This window comes from Podarcis vaucheri (assembly GCF_965113315.1).
Source record: "Podarcis vaucheri genome assembly, chromosome: 1".
Classification (NCBI taxonomy): domain Eukaryota; kingdom Metazoa; phylum Chordata; class Lepidosauria; order Squamata; family Lacertidae; genus Podarcis; species Podarcis vaucheri.
The window spans coordinates 96,305,639-96,325,946 of NC_138759.1; the positions used below are offsets into that span (position 1 = coordinate 96,305,639).

At 44.5% G+C, this 20,308-nt stretch overlaps 1 protein-coding gene across 2 annotated transcripts; it reads right to left on the reverse strand.

Annotated features, from left to right (window-relative positions):
- Positions 1 to 3,573: 3,573 nt before the first annotated feature.
- On the reverse strand, positions 3,574 to 11,800 carry TMEM37 (transmembrane protein 37). 2 transcript variants are annotated; one of them, XR_014213660.1, is made up of 3 exons: positions 11,623 to 11,800; positions 6,643 to 7,674; positions 3,574 to 6,382 (listed from the first exon to the last, which is right to left on the reverse strand). XR_014213660.1 is itself a non-coding variant. In XM_082199618.1 (2 exons), the coding sequence occupies exons 1-2, from the start codon at positions 11,641 to 11,643 to the stop codon at positions 7,102 to 7,104; spliced, it is 594 nt and encodes a 197-aa protein (XP_082055744.1). In that variant the 5' UTR covers positions 11,644 to 11,800; the 3' UTR covers positions 3,574 to 7,101. The 2 variants fall into 2 exon arrangements, 1 of the variants encoding a protein (XP_082055744.1); XM_082199618.1 differs by having other exon boundaries at positions 3,574 to 7,674.
- Positions 11,801 to 20,308: the final 8,508 nt, after the last annotated feature.

A 20,308-nucleotide genomic window follows, 5' to 3' on the forward strand; every position in this document is an offset into this window, starting at 1 on the left:
GTATTACTATTGAACTCTTTCCAGGTAGACTTGCGAAAGCCAGAGCTAAGTTAGATGTGTTTGCAAGACTGTTCTTGAGCAGATGAGCGGGGTTAATGTGCATTTTTTACCTCCTTATTACTTTCAATGGGTTGCATGTCTGTATTTTTTATATATATAAACATGGCTTAGTCATAGAGTTGGAAGAGACCTCAAAGGGTCATCTAGTTTGACTGCATGCCAGTAGAGCTTGAGCCGACAGAACTTCAACTGTATCATGTCCAGCACAAGTGGAACAATGCCACTCTGCCAGGCTGACTAGTGGAGACAATCCCACCATTAAAAACTACTTCCAAATGTCAGGCATGTATGCTTGGGTCGTTGCATTTGCTTTGCTTTCACGGCTGCCTCTGCAAAATGCTTTCTCTCCCCTTCCCTTGGGGAAATCTGTGCTGCTGCTCATTTGTACCATCTGGATCATGCCCCTGTGTCACATGATGCAACTGCAGGAGCCACAGCTAGCCTGATTGGGGAGGGATGGGTGTCAGGGACTCCCCCCCCCCCGTTTCTTGGGAGCAATGTGTGTGCATTGAGAAGCAGCAAATTCTTCCTCCTTGGGTGGCAATAGCTAACAAGAAGATTCCAGCACTCCTCCTTACTCATAATTTGTGGCTGTGTATTCCTGGCCTTCTCTTCCATTGCACGGAGTTGCAGCCTGGCCCACAGAAGTGCAAGAGCCTTCAAACTGGTAGAGCGAGCGAGCAAAAAAAGAAAGAATGCATCTGAGGCCTTTTGATTTGCATGTGCAAATAAGGATGTGCACGTTTGAGTCCCCCTCTTACGGGAACCACATGCAGGTGTTGCTCACATGTGAGATTCAAACATGAACCTACCAGGTAGAAGAAATACATTAGCACATGTGACTGACACTGTGAAACTGGGTATTCATTGCTCGCTAGAGAAAGTAATCATTCCCCGCCCCCCACATTATTGATTTTCTTATGCCTATATATCACTAGCAGCTGCCAGTCACACCCATGCTAAATGGATCTTGATTGGATTCGGCATTCATGCACGTCCTGCATAGTACAGCTTGTATTGTTTGGCCTTTTGACCTCCTGCTGTAAAAATTGAATACTTTCCCCTCATTTATTTCTTTGCACTCAGGGTGCATGTGTATGATACAAGCACACTTTTCGGTGCCCACTTCATGCATCTGCCAAAGCGAGCTCTGTACTGACTGTGGAAGTTTGTATGACCAGTTGTCTGAACCAAAATCCAGAATTAAAGCAAAGTACTAATTATCTCCAAATAAGAAATACCGTATTTTTCGCCCTATAGGACGCACTTTTCCCCCTCCAAAAATGAAGGGGAAATCTGTGTGTGTCCTATGGGGCGAATGCAGGCTTTCACTGAAGCTTGGAGAGCAAGAGGGGTCGGTGCGCACGGACCCCTCTCGCTCTCCAGGCTTCAGGAAGCTATCAGCAAGCCTGGGGAGCCCGCGGGAGTTCCCGCAGGGCTCCCCACGCTGCAGATTGCAGTCTGCTGTCCGACGTGCCCTGAAGCAGAGCGCCCCTCGCGCTGGGCAGACATCGGCCAGCCCCACAAGCTCGGGGGACAGCGGGGAGGTGCAGCGCCGCCATCCCGCTGTTCCTCGACCAGGTTTGGAGGCTGGCGCTGGGGAGAAGCGCGCTTTTCCCCAGCGCCAGCCCCACAAGTTCGGGGGACAGCGGGGAGGCGGAGCGCCGCCATACCGCTGTTCCCCGACCTGGTTTGGAGGGGGAAATAAAGGAATTTTTTTTCCCTTTATTTCCCCCCCCCAAAAAAAACTAGGCGCATCCTATGGGACGGAGCGTCCTATGGGACGAAAAATACGGTCTATGTAGAAGCCTCAAACTAATGATAAGGGAAGTTGTCACACTTTTCCAACATGCCAGGGTTAAAATAAATCCTGAAGGTAAAATGCCACAGGGGAAGTTACCGAAAAAGTCTGAATTAGCATTTCTCTTAACTGAACGTCGTCATCCATCTTTTCAGAGCTACTGTTTCTTGTCTCACATGAGACCTTGAACAAATTGAAGCATAATATATGTCAGCTGGGACCAAGCTTCTACCATGCTCCCTTTTTTATTTTTGTGTTAATGATGCATAAATAAATATGCACTCCTTAGTTGTGGTCCAATAGCTTACAGGTCTCCCAGAAGGCTGCAGTGTGGATCAAGTAGCCCATTCCTGCTGAAGAGATAATAACAACATCTATTCTGTATGATAGTTTGAACCATCTAGTTTGTCTGGTGTGATCGTTCTGGACTATCTCTTATTGAACAAATAGTTGTGATGAATCCAAAGCTAAATATTAGGCGAAAACAACATTATACATAGGCTTAAACTGAATTGCCCTCTTTCTTCTGCTTCCTCCGGTTGTCATCTTAGCTTCCTTCTAACTCATAATAAACTTTGTGAAATTGGCTGTTGAAGTCCTGTGTGCATTTCTGCCAGGCTGAAAGGGACTTGCTTTTCTTTTCAACATGCCTAGAGCATTTTGGCATCACACTACACATGCATATGAGTTGGGGATCTGAGAGAAATGCAAACTGCGTTGGGTTCAGGGAAGAACCAAGTAAGCTGGATGCTATCCCTGTTTAACGGGAAATCCAGTAATTAACAAAACGAAACATCCCACCTGTACTGCCAACAACCCATTTGTGGCCTATCAATGACCCATTTACAGTAGCGCCCTTCCAAGTCTGAACTGTTGCAAGCTACTGATGCTGCCGCCTTGAGCCAAAGTACTAATTAAGAGCCTGTGGAGTGCCAGACTTTTCTAGTCTGTGGCAGTGGCCAACCTGATGCCCTCGTGAACCTCCCAAGCAAAGAAAGATGAAGATAGCAATTCCTTGCTATTATTCAGCCCTGGGTGTGAATGTGCATCCTTTCCCACCATGTGACTATGCACATTACCAGTTGCATGTGTATCTTTGATTCAAGTTCAATATTTTCAAATATAATTTGGTCTCTTCTGCTAAGCTTTCCACGCACTGGGTCACTCTGCTCTAGAGAAATGTGTAGCTGTGAGACTGTGCCATAGTCTGTGTTCCAATAGTCTTCCATTTTCATTTTTGATTTTGGAGGAAAGCTAGGAAACACTCAGTCTGATTCAGTATTATTTACACTGACTGGCAGCCATCTCCAGTGTCTCAGAGATGGATATTTGCTGGTTCTACCTGGAGATGTTGGGGGTTGAACTCGGGTCTGTCTGTGTGCAAAGCACGTCTCTCACATTGAGCAACAGCCCCTTCCACATCCGTTTCCATGCTCTTGTTTAATGGCTAAAAGGTAAAGGGACCCCTGACCATTAGGTCCAGTCATGACCGACTCTGGGGTTGCGGCACTCATCTCACTTTATTGGCTGAGGGAGCCGGCGTACAGCTTCCGGGTCATGTGGCCAGCATGACACAGCCGCTTCTGGCGAACCAGAGCAGCGCACGGAAACGCCGTTTATCTTCCCGCCGGAGTGGTACCTATTTATCTACTTGCACTTTGACATGCTTTCAAACTGCTACCTGCCCCCAAATTGCGACACAGGACTAGAACTAGCAATTCACAAAGTAGTTTATTGAACATTTGACATTCAGATCTGAGATTTCTTCCTATATTCTCTTACCATTTTTTTTTAAAGAAAACAGTTTAGAAAAGCTGCAGGTTTCATAATAAAAAACACTTATTTGAGACAAAGACCACATACAAACACACCCCTTTGCTATCACATTCTCCAGTCTTTACTGACAAAATGGCCTTTAATAGGAATGGAATCATACGCCCATAAGAACCAGCTATAGAATGGTGTGGAGGGCTCCTTCAGATTGTCAGCTCAAAATGGGTCTCTAATGCGTTTTAACCTCCATGGGATAGTCTTGAAAGCTTCAGTTCAGTGGAAATGGTGTGATACCCAGGCCCACCTAATGCATGTGGGATGCCTTATCATAGTGTGCCAATTTTAGAAAAGTCTGAATGATGTGTACTTCAGGGAGTGTTGGAGTGTTGAGCTTTTTTTAAAAAATGGAGCTGAAACTCTTAAGAAGCAGTCAGTGATAGGGGGAGGGAATGCAAAAGTCCCCCAAGCATGTGTACTTATTTAAGGGAAGCTATCACTTCTGTGGCTCTTACACAGCAGATTAGTCACAATTGCACAGTTGTTGTGCTGCAAGATGATTATCTGGGGAGGCCCATGGGGAACAAAGCCTTGCCACAATTCCTTCATTCACTAGACCGTTCTTCCAAAAAGACATCATGTTTCCTAAACAAACGTTTGGGATTGCCCTTGAATGAAACCCATGGCACAATATTGCCTCTTCCCAGTTGCCAGATGTCCATTATTTTAAAAGGACTGTGCTTAAATGGAGAACAGCACAGTCTCTCTGAGGGCCTGTCCACACGTCACATGTTTCTGATAAGGGTTTGCGTTCATCAGCCCTTTCTACCATTTGACAACTCACCTAGAACGCCTGAACCATTTGTGGACAATTGGTCAACACTTCTACAACATAATCATGAACAAATGTGTGCCAACCACTCACCATTTTGACAACTATTTGGGGGTCGGGTGTGTTGAACAGCTTCACATAAAAGCCACCTTGACCAACCCCTTTTAAGCCATCGTGAGGATACTTCTCTCTCCACTAGTCACGAAATGGTTGCACTGGGTAAATGGTGGTTCTTTAGGGTATTACGGCTGTTGTTTCACCAAGAAACAATTGTCAATTCATACAGAACGACATAGGTAGTTACGTGTGTCCCTGGATGTATTTTCAAAACAATCCTGCCAGCAGATATACACTAGATCACTCCTGAAACCCAAACAAAAAAAAATCCAAGCATTTTTATCAAAGCCTAATTTTTTTAAAAAACAAGAAGAAAATTTGAACAACACTCCCAACTTGGATGACTGCCTTCAGAGAAAGAGAGAGCAGGAACTTTGCTTCCTGTGATTTTGAGAAGGGGGAAGTGAAATTGGCAATGCTAGCACAGCATTCCCTGATCTACATCCTGTTCTCTGAGGACTGCATAGAGTGATGGCGTTTTGAAAGATCATCTCTAGCCCATAGGGAAGAGTTTGCCTTCTTTTCCCCCCATTAACTCTGAGTACCAAAGACCTCTTTAACAATATATTGGGCAGATAGCTCTGCCTCTCTGCAGCAAAGTGCCTTTGTTGCTGCTAAGCTGCCCAATTCACCTCTTCGGCTCCAACACAATGAGGGTTGTGGATCTTCTATAATTGAAATCATTCTAACCCATCTGGCCACATAATGAGATTGTGGAATCATGTGAAGAAAAAGGGAGAGGGAGAATAACACTTATTCGTAAAGATGCTTACTCTAAGATAGAAATGACTGGGGTCCATGCTTGCTATTCACGAATGAAAGACATAACAATCAGACATAATATTAAATTATCTAGCATAAATTCCAGCCATGTGAGAGATGACTGCAACCCATATATTAAGCATTTTGATTCTCTGTGTTGCTCTCCAGCAACAGGGGTGCCTGAATGTTACAAAATTAAAGGTGGACATCTTAAGGAAGTTTCTTTTAAAACCTCTTATACTGAACCAAATGAATACTGCAGGTGTTATTTTATCATTTGGCCGGTGTTGTATACCTACTATCATTAGGCTCCTTGTTGTGGTTCAAATCAGTCAAGCAGCTTTGTCATGATGACCAAAGTCTGGTTGTCTATGTCCGTCTCCATCAATGCGCCTTCCTGTGGTTCCCCTTCAAAGCCATCCTGCTTTCCAGGTAGGAGATGCGGCTGGGCAGTCCTTGGAACCTGTGGCCCTCCACGTATTGTTGGACTACAACTCCCATCATTCTTGACCACAGGCCATGCTGGCAGCAGTAGCTGATGGGAACTGGAGTCCAACCACATCTGGAAAGCCACTGAAATCCATTCCAGGGCAGCCCAGCCACCTCTTGCACTCTGGCCTGAGATCTCTTCCTTTCCCACCTGGAAAGTGGTTAAGAGAGACACCAGAATGTGGTGAGATGTAAGACAAGCCCTGTATCTCGTGAAACCAAATTGTCACCATAAAAAGCTTCATGGGAGGTACAGTTCAGATGAGAGCAATAATCTCCACAGTGCACAGCTGGTTTGTTGAAATGTTCGCATTGTATATAAATCAGATATACTCTCATGGCAGAAACAACAAGGAGCAAAACCCATATAATGTTTTTTGAATAGGTTAAGCTAAAATACAAATTATTTGAATTTGGAGATGAGGCCCTAGTTAGCATTCCCAACATTTTGCATAGTACAAATGATCCTAATCTTGATCCCAGCTGATGTGCAAAAATGAAACCATGAAGTTTTCTGAAAAGGACAAAGCACATTTACCGTATTTTTTGCTCTATAAGACTCACTTTTCCCTCCTAAAAAGTAAGGGGAAATGTGTGTGCGTCTTATGGAGCGAATGTAGGCTGTGCAGCTATCGCTGAAGCAAGCAGAGCAAGAGGGATTGCTGCTTTCATTGTGCAGCGATCCCTCTTGCTGTTCTGGCTTCTGAGATTCAGAATATTTTTTTTCTTGTTTTCCTCTTTGAAAAACTAGGTGCGTCTTGTGGTCTGGTGCATCTTATAGAGTGAAAAATACGGTATAACCTTTTCTCACTTGGATACTGAGTATGACCTCCAGTGAGGTTTCTTAGTCCTGACAATCTGACCTATTGGTTTTAATGAGATTAAGTCACAGTTTACTGTGACCTGATTGGGGCTTTTGATTAATAAATCTTAGAACTCCAGATAGATTACAGTAAGGATGCGCCTTAAATAGCATTAAAACCAGCAAATCAAGTTTGCTTTGCTTTTACTGGGCCACCTTTAAATGAATGAGCTTTAAACAAAGGAAACCAGTCTTTTGCACTTCCATTTCTGTGGAGAGTTACATCATTCAAAATCTAAGCAGGTCATAATAGCCAACTTCCAGTATCCAGCATCCATTATCAAGTGATCTTGGAGACATCCATTTCATATGTTTTCTCTTAATGTAAACTAAGAAAACTTGGTCTCCTTTTGAAAGGCCTCAGTTTACTTTTCTGTGTATCTGGTGAAGCTAATATCCATCATTCTTTTAATTTTTCCTCATTCTATTCCACGGAAATGTGATGTTGTTAAGATGAAGTCCACTGATTCCATTCAGGAAGAAAAGGAAGGCAGAAATGAATTCACACCAATAGGTTAGTGTGAAACCCGTGAGAGTGATGTGGTCCCTCAGAAGGAATAAGAAGCTCAAAACTCCAGTGAATGAGAGCAGGAACGAGAGAAGAACGAGGATCGATCCCATCGACCACTTCTTCCTGGAGTTGACGTCTTCACAGACTTGGGAGACCATGAGAAGTTCCAGGCCAAAGATTGCGACGACAACAGCAAAAGACACCAGACTTCTTGCAAAAGTCATTCCCGCGTTGATCCCTTGAACGTTGGCCAACGTGAGATCAGTGGCACATTTCAGCGCACTATTGTTCCCGACTGTGCAGAAGTGCCACAGTCCAAAGAGCTTTCCCTTGGCAAAAAGCCAGTGCCCATCGCACACAGCAATGGAGGACAGGACAATGGCTATCGCAACGCAGAGAATAATCAGGCTCCTGATGAACATCTCAAAAAACGATCTTGTCCGTCTTCTACGAGTGAGTAACCACTGGGCCTTAAAGAGAAGGTCCAGAAAGAAAGAAGTTAAATACCCCTCCTATTAAAGCAACACAGATTGCTTTTAGATCGCAGCCAGCAATTATATTGCTATTGATGTTGTGACCAGTTAGAAAGAATGCTCAATAACAGCAAGTTAAATACACTGTGCAGACAAGCTTGGTTGGGTACACACTATACATTTAAAGCACACTGCTACTTTCAAAGAATCTTGGGAATTGTAGTTTGTTAATGGTGCAGGGAACTTTAGATCTGCGAGGGGTTCCCAAGATTCTTTGGGGGAAGCAATGTGCCTTACATCGATGGTGTGTAAGCAGCCTTAATATACAAATGATTTGAGAGTGCTGTGAGAAAGGGAAGGCAGTGATAAAACATTTAAAATGCCACAGAAGCAGTGGGAAGTCTTACCAAACCAATATTTTGAATATAAGATCTTGTGTGAGAGAGGGGAGGGGGGAGGGAGGGAGAGAGGTGCTACATTTATGCTGTGTAAGTAAAAAGTCTGAAAAAAAGTAAATTATCTGCCATATTTCATTCATAAGAAAAAGAAAAGTGAAGCAGGCTACACTTAGTCACATCTTTCTTCGGTCTCGTAGGCAATGCCCTGGCTGACTACTATTCAGAGAAGCAACAAGGCACCATATACTAGCAAACAGAGTTTTTTTTCCCCACTAGCTGGACCATAAAGAAGGCTGATTGCTGAAGAATTGATGCTTTTGAATTATGGTGCTGGAGGAGATTCTTGAGAGTCCCATGGACTGCAAGAAGATCAAATGTATCCATTCTGAAGGAAATCAGCCCTGAGTGCTCACTGGAAGGACAGATCGTGAAGCTGAGGCTCCAATACTTTGGCCACCTCATGAGAAGAGAAGACTCGTTGGGAAAGACCCTGATGTTGGGAAAGATTGAGGGCACTAGGAGAAGGAGACAACAGAGGACAAGATGGTTGGACAGTGTTCTTGAATCTACCAACATGAGTTTGACCAAACTGCGGGAGGCAGTGGAAGACAGGAGTGCCTGGCATGCTCTGGTCCATGGGGTCACGAAGAGTCGGACATGACTAAACAACTAAACAACAACAAAGCAGCACAGACCTGTTCTTGGCTGGACCAGGAAATCCTCCCACCATCAGAGTGTTTTTTTAAATTGTGTGTGTAGGAACAAGTCTATTGCACATGTGGCTTGCCCCACTTTACGAACTTGCCTCCCTGGCTGCCACTGCAAGCTTGCCTGCCCAGGTGCCCGCCCAAGGCTACATTGAAACTTCCCCAGCTTAACATTTCGATCTGTCTTGCCATGGCTTGTTCTGTGCAGACGTGTTGGCTGTCATTGACGCCGCCTCCAGTGTTTTAAAAGTGAGAGATTAAAATGTTCCACTTCTCCCTATACACACTTTTCTAGTAATGAGTATTGCAGCTCCACCGAGTTCTGATTTCCTGCGTGTTGGAGGAAAGGACCCTGACTATTTTGATGTCTCCATCAAGATAACCTTTATTGCCTGAGGAGCTGTCTCATGGGTTTTCCAGGGCCATCATTTTATAATGTTGCAAAGGGAGTAGTGATGTGATTTCATAGAACTGTAGAGTTGGAAGGGACCCTGAGGATCATCTATTCCAACACCCTGCAATACTGGAATATACAGCTGTCCCATACAGAGATTGAACCTGCAACCTTGGCACTTTCAGCACCATGCTCTAACCAACTGAGCTATCCAGGCTGCTTTGGAGATGGGCACAACATAGGGAGCAAAGGAATATCACTGAACTGTACAGCTGGAAGGGACCTCAAGGGTAATCTAGTCCAAGTTCCTGCAACGCAGGAATCTTTTGCCCAACATGGGGCTCGAACCCACAACCCTGCGATTTAGGGTCTCATGCTCTACCGACTGAGCTATCCCAGGCAGAGAGGTGTCAAAGAGAAAACCAGGACCTCCTCTCTGATCAGCGCGATGAACAGTGATGTTTTCAAAGGATAAGGAGTGTGAAGCAGGAGAGGACAACTTGGGGGGGGGGAGATGGGAAATTCAGTCAAACAGAGCTTGCGTTGATGATGAGACATCCAGCAGAGGAATAATAAATGCCGGATATGAGTTGCTTAAAGGTTAAGTGTTTTTAAATGCTTTATTATTTAAGAATCTTAAGGGTATGTGTGTGCGCGCACACATGCATAGATTGATATGATTTTGCTGGAAACTGCTGAAATGGGAATTTGAGGAAAAGGCTGTAGCTCAGTGGTTGGAGCATCCACTTTCCATACAGAAGGTCATGGGTTCTAATCCCAGCATCTCCAGGGCAAGGAGAAACCTCTGTCTGAAATCCTGGCGAGCAGCTGCCAGTGCAGACCAGACTCAGTTAGATGGACTAATGGTCAGACTCAGTATAAAGCAACTCCCTATGATGCCATCCTGCTCCCATTTCTCAGGAGCTTAGTTCACAAGCTAAAAACATTCACTGTGAGCATATCTTCCTTGTAACATTCTATATCTCTTCTTTTCTTAATTGCAGCCCCTGTGGTTCATTATATCTATCTATCTATCTCTATATATTAAAATATGGCTAGTGCACAAAATATCCTCACAAGATCCACTGAGCGAGAGTCAGTTTTGCTGAAACATCAGTAATAATGTCCCGGGGAGGGACAGAGCCACTGATCTTTGTAAACAACTCATTGCATTCCAGGAGAGAAGGGAGGAAATGGAGCAAGTTCAGAATGTTATTTGAGTCCTTAAGTTGACAAAAGCTTACACAGTGAAACCCCAACGGACCACAGCTCTGCTTCTGGAGCAGAATCGTTTTGTACACTTGATGTTAAAAGGGGCTTCATGGCAGAAGAAAGGCAGGCCAGAAATGTCAGAAAGTAAAGAAGTTTTTAAAAAGTCCCCACGCCCGAAGAATGCAGCTAGAGTTTGCATATTCAATGGGACAAGAACCCTGTGAGGGATGTTCGGCTGTGAGGCAGCGACTGGCCCAAGGACACCCAGTGAGCTTTTGTTGGGCGGGGAGGATTCAAACTCTAACCCCCACGCTCTAACACTGTCTCTCATCCGAATTCCCTCATTGGATGATGAATGTAAATCTAGAAAAGTAGTCCTGACATTCAAACTCAGACGTAAACGCCAGACCCTCCAAGTGTCCCTATTTTCCAGAGACAGTCCCAGATTTACAAAAACTGTCCCGGTTTCTGATTTGATCCTGGAATGTCCCTGGAATGTCCTCATGGGAGAAATGTTGGAGGGTATGGAGTTATGTGACCCCCTCCCAGCCAAGGAGATAAGGTACCATTTTTAGAAGATGTCTGAAGGCTGCCCTGTATAGGGAAGTTTTTTTTTTAAAAAAAGTTTACTGTTATATGTATGTATGTATGTAGGAAGCCTCCAAGAGTGGTTGGGGCAACCCAGTCAGATGGACGGTGTATAAATAGTGAAATTATTATTATGATGGAATAGGGTGTCCCTATTTTCATCGGAGAAATGTTGGAGGATCTGAAACACACACACCTACACGAAGAGGGAGCGATGGAGAGAGAGATTTTGAGATTGCAAGAGGACAGAAGATCTTCTATCCGGGAAGCTCTCCTAAAGGAAACGACAGGGAGAGACAGAGAGTTGGCCACAGCCACGGGAGATCGACACAATAGCACATAAGAGAACTTTTTTCGCCTTGCTTCAAGACAAAGCGATGATAATAAGCGGGGAATTTGCATCGAGCAACAGGTGGCAAAAGAAAGTCGGCTAGTTTGAAGCGCGGGCTGCGATGAGCGGCTCTGCCTGTAGGGCGAGGGGGAAACGCGGGCAGAGGCGCTGCAACGCCAGAACAAAGGGCGGCGGCGGCGGCACACAGCGATGCCAACAAAACACACAGCTCCAGCCCGAACAAAAAGAGAGAGATATATATTTGTCCCACCCGCCAGAGAGGAAGAATGGCTTCTCCTGGGCTCCCGATTTTACCTGCACTGCGATGGCTGTCATGCTGCCTTGCGCCCCTTCCCGCGGAGCGAGGCGGCGAAGTCCGGGGAGCAACTTTGAGGTCGGCGGCTGCGCGGCGGCGGAGAGCGCGAGAAATGTCTCCCGGGCGCCCGCTTCACGCGCCCGCTCCCGGCCAGGGGCCCATGGCGGCGGAGTGGGGCGCGTCCTGCCGAGAGCGGCGGGAGGCAGGCAGGCGGGCAGGCAGGCGGGCGAACTGCCCTTTGGCTGAGTCAGCAGCCGAGCCGAGGAGGGAAGGAGGAGGAGGAGGAGGAGGCCGCCGAAAGCGGCTGGAGCCGGCGAGCGGCTGGAGGAGGAGCAGGGGGAGGAGGGCCGAGAGAGGCGGAGGGCGCTCCGGGCAAGCCCGGCGCCAGGGAAGGGCCGCCGGGGGCACAACCGCCGCCGCCTGGGCCGCGGCAGAAGTGCAGGGTCCCCTCCTGGGTCGCCGCGGGTGGTAGGGATCCACGCAGATCTCCACGGATCGCCTTTTCCGGGAGGATCCGCGGTATTCTGCGCGCTTACATGCGCAGGTGACCCGGAGTGCTCCAAGCCGCCTCTTTCAGGGCCACCTAAGTTGTGCTTCCTTCCTCTGTGAAATAGGCATTTTATTGGTTTTTTCCACAGCAGGGTAATAACCGCAAACAAAACAAGACTTGGAATACAGTTTGTCAATTTGTCAGTAACAACAACTTATTTGTACCCCACCTTTGCCCCTGACGGGATTCAAGGTGGCTTACAAGGGGGGGGGGGAGGAATCACTAAAAACTTAGAAAAAACAATAAAAAACAAGCGTTTTTGTAACACGTGTTTTAAAAATACCAACAATTGTGATAAAAAGCAGCAGGGCACCAGCCCTTTCATTAAAAGCAGTCACTTGGCAAAAGTCTGTTGGAACAAGGTCTTCACCTGCCAATGGAAGGACAACAAAGAGAGCCAGGCTAGCTTCCTCAGGGAGGGAGTTCTGGAGTTGCTACCACCAAGAAGGCCCTTCCCCACATTCTCTCAGGTGGAGATTGGGAGAAGGGCCTCCCCCAAAGGTCTCAAAACCCAAGCAGGTTTGTATGAGGGAATGTGGTCTTTCAGATAGCTTGAACTGCCTCTAGGCGTTGTGATCAAGTTGTGACCAGAGGAGGCATGACCACGGGGAGAAGTGCAGAGAAAAGAAGCACCATGGTGATTCTGCAGAAGCAAAACCAGACATCTTCATCTGCCTCAGCTGCAACAAAACATGTCTCTTCCATACAGGTATTAGTCTCTACAGCCCACACTGCAACCTTCCAACAGTTTGACTTCACCCGCAAAGGCATGCTTCTCCACTGTCTCCTGAGACAGACAGACAGGCCGACAACAGCAACAGGTTGCATTTTTGCATTTCATTATCATCTAAGGTCACCTTTTGAAAGTCCACCAGTCAACTGGGGATAACATGTCACAAAAAGGCTTCTGAAATAATCCTAAGGACATAAGAAGAGCCCTGGTGGATCAGGCCAGAGGCATCCTGTTCTCACAGTGGTTAACCAGATGCCCATGGGAAGTCTGCAAGTAGGACATGAGCCCAATAACATTCCATGGTCCTGCAACAGGTTGTCAGAAGTGGTATTGCCACTGAGAGAAGCATATTGCCTCCATTTTGTTTGTTTTAGAGGTGTCACTAGACACTCCTCCCCCAACAGATGAACACAGCACACTCTCTCTCTCTCTCTCTCTCTCTCTCTCTCTCTCTCTCTCTCGGAGTTCTTACTCACAGTAGGGATCTCCCAGCCATGATTGCACAACATTTAACATAAGAAAAACACAAGAAGATAAATGCCAGTTGGGCAGGTCTGAGCAGCCTGTGAAAACTGGATCCAATGCCAGCGTCTTGCCCGGGGTAGACTGCACATGCCTGCAGTTAAACTGGCATTGGTATGCTAGGATGATTGAAGGCTGATGCTCTAACATATTTGTACCCTCAAGTCCTTCTTATGTTCACCGCCTGCAGCTATCAAGGCATTGCTGAGCAAAATAAGGGAGGCAGGGTGGACGGAGGATCCTTCTTACTCTCTTGCTGCTCACCATTGCAGTGAATTGATTGTTGGAGCAGGGTGGTGGGCTTATTGATTTGTCTGTGCTGTCATTTCCATGTAAAGTGTATATCCTCAGTTTCTGAAATCTATAGCTCTTAACATTTAAAAAGCTATATTCTTGTGTTTGATAATTGCCCACGCAGTATTTGCACCAGCACTGTGAAATGTTATTTCTTGCAAGCTGTCATCCACATGCTTTCCCTGATCATTCCATATTTCTGCATTCGAAGGCCAATATTGTTTCGTACTTGGTGACTGTTTCATTGACTAAATCAGGTTATGTGGAAGAGAAAACAAAATGGAAAGAAATCCAAGCCACTTTATTAGGATTTCATGTACTTGTAGCGCTGGTCAGCTATTTTCTTGTTTCATGCTCCCTTTGGACTATGTCACAAATTAGGAGTCAAGTCTCTTTTCTGAGAGCAGCAGCTAGTTTTCAGGATCAACTGAAACAGCAGTTAGTAGAGTGAAATACAGCAGATATAGTCCTTTGCAGCACACCTTAGGGGATACAGCCTTGTATAAAGTCAGGGAATGGGCTAAAGGTCTCCAATTTTACATGCCTGAGATCTGATAGTGTTATAGTTACTCCACATAAAAGTAAGGAAGCTCCTAGCCATAAAAAAAGAACAGCGAACTTTTGCACTCTCTCATTATATTTGATAAAGTCGTTACTGCTTTAAAAAGATTGCAGCATGTGAATCACAAGGAAAAAACATCCAACTTTATCAGAGTCTGCTGTCAAAGTCCAAGCTTTGTCTTGAAAACATAGCAATCTAGCGTTTTAAGAGTGTGATTAGGGCAGTTCGCAACCCCACCAAGGAAATACTCCAAACCAAGTGGAAGGCTCACAGTTCAGGGTGAGACCATGTTTCAGTCTTTGGCATCTCTAGTTAAAAGGATCTCAGGTAGGTGTACTGGGAAAGGCTTTGTGGAGAGAGAGGCACTGTGCCCCCGAGTAGAAAATACAAGCCTAGATAGTCCAGTGGTCTGACTGCATAATGAGAGGTGTAAGACAACACTTTATAACAGCTGCCTCATCTTGATTCAGCATACCTTAGCACATTCAAAGTGTTCAGCATGATTTATGGTCACCTCATTCATTTTTACAACAGTCTTGTAAGGTTGGCCGGTATTATAAAGTTCTATTTTAATGCTGGGGCAGAGAGAAAAGAAAGTGGTGCTTGAAAAGAGTGCCACCAAAATACATTTGGGGCTGAGATGACATTTGCAGTCTTTTAGGTGGGAGATATGGGACCAAATGATGTTGGACTACAACTCCCATAATCCCAAATCATTGTTCCCCGTCCTTTCTTTCAGATGCTGTAGAAAATACAGTGGTGCCTCGGTTGTCAAACGTAATCCATTCCAGAAGACCCTTTCACTTCCCAAACGTTCGAAAACCGAGGCTCAAAGGACGGCCTGCAAATTCAATAGAGGAAATTGAAAAAAACCCAGAGGAAGCCGTTCGACTTCCAAGGTGCGTTTGAAAATGGAAGCATTTACTTCCAGGTTTTCGGCGTTCGAAAACCAAAATGTTTTAATTCGAAAACCGAGGTACCACTGTACAAATATTTGAATGTGCCCTTTCATAGCACACACAAGTGAGATAAATATAAGGTTACGGGCTCATGTTATATCAGTGGTATATCAGTGTAGAATAGAGGCATGACAGAAAAACTTGCTCAGCTACAAGGACTGAGACTGAAAGAAGAGCTCATCATGTTGACTCACTTCAATACTGCAAAATAGTTTGGCCTTTTTCGATGCAGAGCTTGTAATGAAAAACAGGATGTCCAGTGGAAGGGGTTCTGTGCAAAACAAAGCTAGTCAGCCAATGTATTGCGAAACAATATGATAATCTGAAGCTCAAAAGATACAGGGGGTTGAAGGAGAAAGAAGAGAGATTTGGAGTGTTTAACAGTTTTAGCTACATTCCAGGGCAAATTTGTTTTAAAGGCATCAGTACAGCTGTGAGCGAGCTCTAGATTTGTGTGCTCTCAACTCTTATAGAGAACTCTTGCAATGTGCAGCTCTGAAAGTCATTCATTACACAGCAGTCAATTTTCCCCCAACAGTGGAGACACTTGCAGATACAAGGTGTACAGGTGAACCCATGTGTATCTCTCCGCACTTTTGAAGATGTTTGGGACCTTTGGGTGGAGTTCGTATGTGTCCGTTTATGACTATATGCTTCAACCTTTAACCTTACGCCCAATAATGAAGTCCACAAAACAGAGGAATAAAGGTTGGTTTCTTACATGAAATAAGATTGAGAGAGCATATGGACGCTGCTTAAGGCAGCCTGTTTACATATAGAAATAAAATAAGTAAGTAAATAAATAACCAGTGCTTTTTTTCCTAAAAGAAAAGGTTAGGGGTACTCTCATTTTCCTACTCATATTGAAATACTGCACCTCAGTGAGACCAAATGTAGATTCACAAAATGTTTAGGTGTATGCGTACCCCTGCGTACCCCCCCCCAGTAAAAAGCACTAATAAATAAAATAATAATAATAATAATGGGCAGCAAATCATGTAGTACATACCTTGATCATAAAGGTGAAATGATCCTCCCCAAAGGATCCTTATCTATCTAAAAGCCTAGAGTGGATATGATTTGCTGGAGTATCCACTCTAAAAAAAGGGGGGGCCACACATGTATTTGTCTTGAAGCAATCAGAACCAAAGATCTGTGCCTTGTGTGCTAAGCTCCCTCTGTTGATATTCTATAGCAGCACAGCTACAGTGTCTCTCACCTGTTTCTTGATCTGTGGTCCAACAAAGCTGCAGAGTTTATCCTTGAGATTGTGGTGTGAAAAGTAGGTCCCTGATGTTGTGAACTTCCCAGAATCCCAACCAACTTAAATATGGATTTTAAGTATAATTTTGGACCAACATAACTCTCTGGGGAAAGGCAGGATCTTCCTGACCGTTATACCTCATTTATTCATTGTACTATTGTTTATTCCTACAAGTTATTGTCTGTTTACCAAGTTTGAAGTTGGAAGGACATGACCCTAGTGAGACATGATTGTTGATTGTATGTTTCCTGAATCATTACTTTACCTTTGGAGAAAGATGGCACTGCCTATGCTGAACCCAATTATTTCTTACAGGAAATGGCAATTAACGTTTTCTGGTAACACAGGATTGTGTGTGCCTACCATTACATTAAGCATTAGGTCAGGATATTTACTTACATTTTCTAGGTCACATTTAAGCTAAGGAATAGTAATAGGGTCAGAATGGGGGCATCTTTTCATATGAAGTTATGCCAACTGCAGTGAGACCGTGATCAACAGAAATAAACCATAGAAAAAGTTCAGATTGGCATCCTTTGTTACAATGCATCCATAAAAACAAGAGTCTGCCCAGTTATCAGATTTTCTTCTAGGCTGAGCAGGCGAAGTGGCAGCTTAATCAACCTTCAAGAGTTGCAGCAGGAGCTCTTCAAATCCACAAATAAGGCCATTTTCAAAACATATCTAGCAATGGTATAAATAGTGCGAGGGTTTGTTTTTGAATGTCTGGCAAGAGGCTGCTGTTGTGTCATGGTACAGACCCCTACACACACTCAAGAGATAAGTTTTTATTTGTTTAGGAACAAATCCTTGAGTCACATCTAGCTAGTGACTCCCCTCTCAAGGCAACACTCAGCCTTGGAAAAGTAGGTGATAAGGAAAAAGATCCTCTCCCCTTTCCTTCTAGCAGTCTTGTTTTGATGAAAAAAGCCCGCCTACCCACAACTACTATTTTCCATCCCATCTCCCAAAGGAAAAAGATATGGGAACTATATATTTTCTTCCATAGGAGAAATCTTAAACTCCTGAGATGGAGAACAGCATTTTTTAGGAAGGAACAAAAGACCCAACCCCTGTACAGTCATACCTTGGTTCTTGAACGCCTCATGACTCGAATGTTTTGTTTTTTTTAATAATTTTTATTAACTGGCCAATCACATCAAATTAAATCACATCATATAAATTCCAAATTACAAAGCCAAATTTTTAAATTTTGTTGGGGGAACCCATACTTCAAGATCCAAAGGGGGATTCAGATCATCTTCTTATTACTGTGTTAATGTCCAAATCAGTCCCAATCAGTCCAAACAAAGTTCATAATTCTATCCAGTCTTATCTTGGTGTTTCCACATCATATCTTATTCATATAATTTCTCTTTTTCCTTTACGATCTCTTCTGTTGGTCTCCTTAAGCCGAGATGACTCGAATGTTTTGGCTCCTGAACGCCACAAACCCAGAAGTGAGTGAAGTTTTGTGAACTTGTTTTGGAAGTCTAATGTCCGACGCGGCTTCTGCGGCTTCCAATTGAGTGCAGGAAGCTCCTGCAGCCAATTGGAAGCCGCGCCTTGGTTTTCGAACGTTTTCAGAAATCGAACAGACTTCTGGAAGCATTCCATTTGAGAACCAAGGTATGACTGACTGTACTCGTCTTCTGAAGCACATAACACACACATCCATGAGGAAAACACATAGCCAAACATCATTTGTGTATGTAGCTTAGCCTTCTCACAGGATATATTTTTTATAGCTTTTAACTGGAAAGGCTTAGTCCAAGTGGCACACTTCCGCTCATTTTACCTGCAGAGCTCTAAGGAGCAGGGCCTGGGAACTTCTTTTGGTCCCAGCAACTACTCAAGGAGAGTCAGCATTCAGTGTTAACAGGCATCATGGAATTCCAAGTCTACTCTGATAGGATCCAGATTAGGCCTTCTTACCTGCTCCTGTACGAAGCCTGCCAGACTTAATTCTTCCCTCTTGATTCCACTAAGCTTCAGGTTCTTTTGGCTACCTCCAAACAGATAAAACAAATCTGAGCTGAACCAACCAACCTAAAGCAGCACAAACTAGCTTTAGGAGTGAAAAGATTCTACTTAATTCTTCCAGTTGAATATTGTAACAGATGCTGCTTGAATACCCTTTGAAAAACAGTAGTTACAGTTAAGAACTTTAGTTGCCAAGAGTAGGCAAGGGCATCCGAATCGCCTACATTAAGAGCTACTTGGCTCCATCTGGTGACCAGGATAGGTTTTGCAGCTCATCTTCGAGTTATGACCCAATTTGCTTCTACAGTGGTACCTTGGTTCTCAAAATTAATCCATTCCGGAAGTCCGTTCCAAAACCAAAGCATTCCAAGTCCAAGGTGAGCTTTCCCATAGAAAGTAATGCAAAATGGATTAATCCACTCCAGCCTTTTAAAAACAACCCCTAAAGCATCAATTTAACATGAATTTTACTATCTAATGAGAACATTGATCCATAAAATGAAAGCGATAAACAATGTACTGAAGTCACACAATCAATCAGTAGCTGAACTGGGTTCCACACAGTCACACACACAAAAGCCAGAAAATTGCAAAATAGCAAAAACAGACAAATCCTCAGTGTAACACTCAAAACGGAAGTGTGGCACTCAAAACAAAGCATGTTCAGCTTCCAAAAAAAGTTCACAAACCGGAATGCTTATTTGCAGTGTTTGGGTTCCAAGTTGTTTGAGAACCAAGGTGCCACTGTATAGATATTTGCAGCGGGGAACACCTCATCGTCCTAGAGTAGAAGCATCACCTAGACTGTTGCCCGTAGTAGAATTTAGGAATCTTCCCAATTGTGCCGGATCTGCGTGCCGGATCTAGCTAAAGAAGCTATAGCTTAGGGCCCCCACAAAATTTAAAGGAAAAAAACAACTGGATGTACATTTCCAAAATATAAGATAAAAAACAAATAAAACAAAACCTACATACAGCAACAGTTGTGTAGTGTAGGCTCCTATTTGTTATGTGCAAATGGCTTTAGATACCTACTGGGTCCATAAATTACCATATAGCATATATTCAACACAAAAAAACAGCGACAATTTGTTGTTGACAAAGGGCAGCTGGACATATAAAGGGCCCCATTACCTTCAGTAGCTTAGGGCCTCATCAAACCTGACATATGGTTGTCAAGCCTCTGCTTAAAGACCTCCAAAGTAGGAGACTCCACCACACTCCTTGGCAGCAAATTCCACTGTCGAACAGCTCTTACTGTCAGTAAGTTCTTCCTAATGTTTAGGTGGAATCTTCCTTCTTGTAGTTTGGATCCATTGCTCCGTGTCCGCTTCTCTGGAGCAGCAGAAAACAACCTTTCTCCCTCCTCTATGTGACATCCTTTTATATATTTGAACATGGCTATCATATCACCCCTTAACCTCCTCTTCTCCAGGCTAAACATGCCCAGCTCCCTTAGCCGTTCCACATAAGGCATCGTTTCCAGGCCTTTGACCATTTTGGTTGCCCTCCTCTGGACACGTTCCAGTTTGTCAGTGTCCTTGAACTGTGGTGCCCAGAACTGGACGCAGTACTCCAGGTGAGGTCTGACCAGAGCAGAATACAGTGGCACTATTACTTCCCTTGATCTAGATGCTATACTCCTATTGATGCAGCCCAAATCCAGCCCTGTCCCAATACAATACAGGCTGCCATGGCTCTGCCAAAAACCACCTTCACACCATTTCACTGCTTGTCCTGGGGTCCCTTGTGCTGGTACTTGTAGTTTGAATGAAACCTGCGGAAGATACTAAGCCTTTAAGGTGACACACAGTCTAA

Excerpts from the sequence above, each read along its gene's own strand:
- TMEM37 (XM_082199618.1), bottom strand. The coding sequence starts at position 11,643 with ATGACAGCCATCGCAGTGCAG. Across the intron at positions 7,675-11,622 it reads TGACAGCCATCGCAGTGCAG|GCCCAGTGGTTACTCACTCG; the intron begins GTAAAATCGGGA and ends CTTCTCTTTAAG.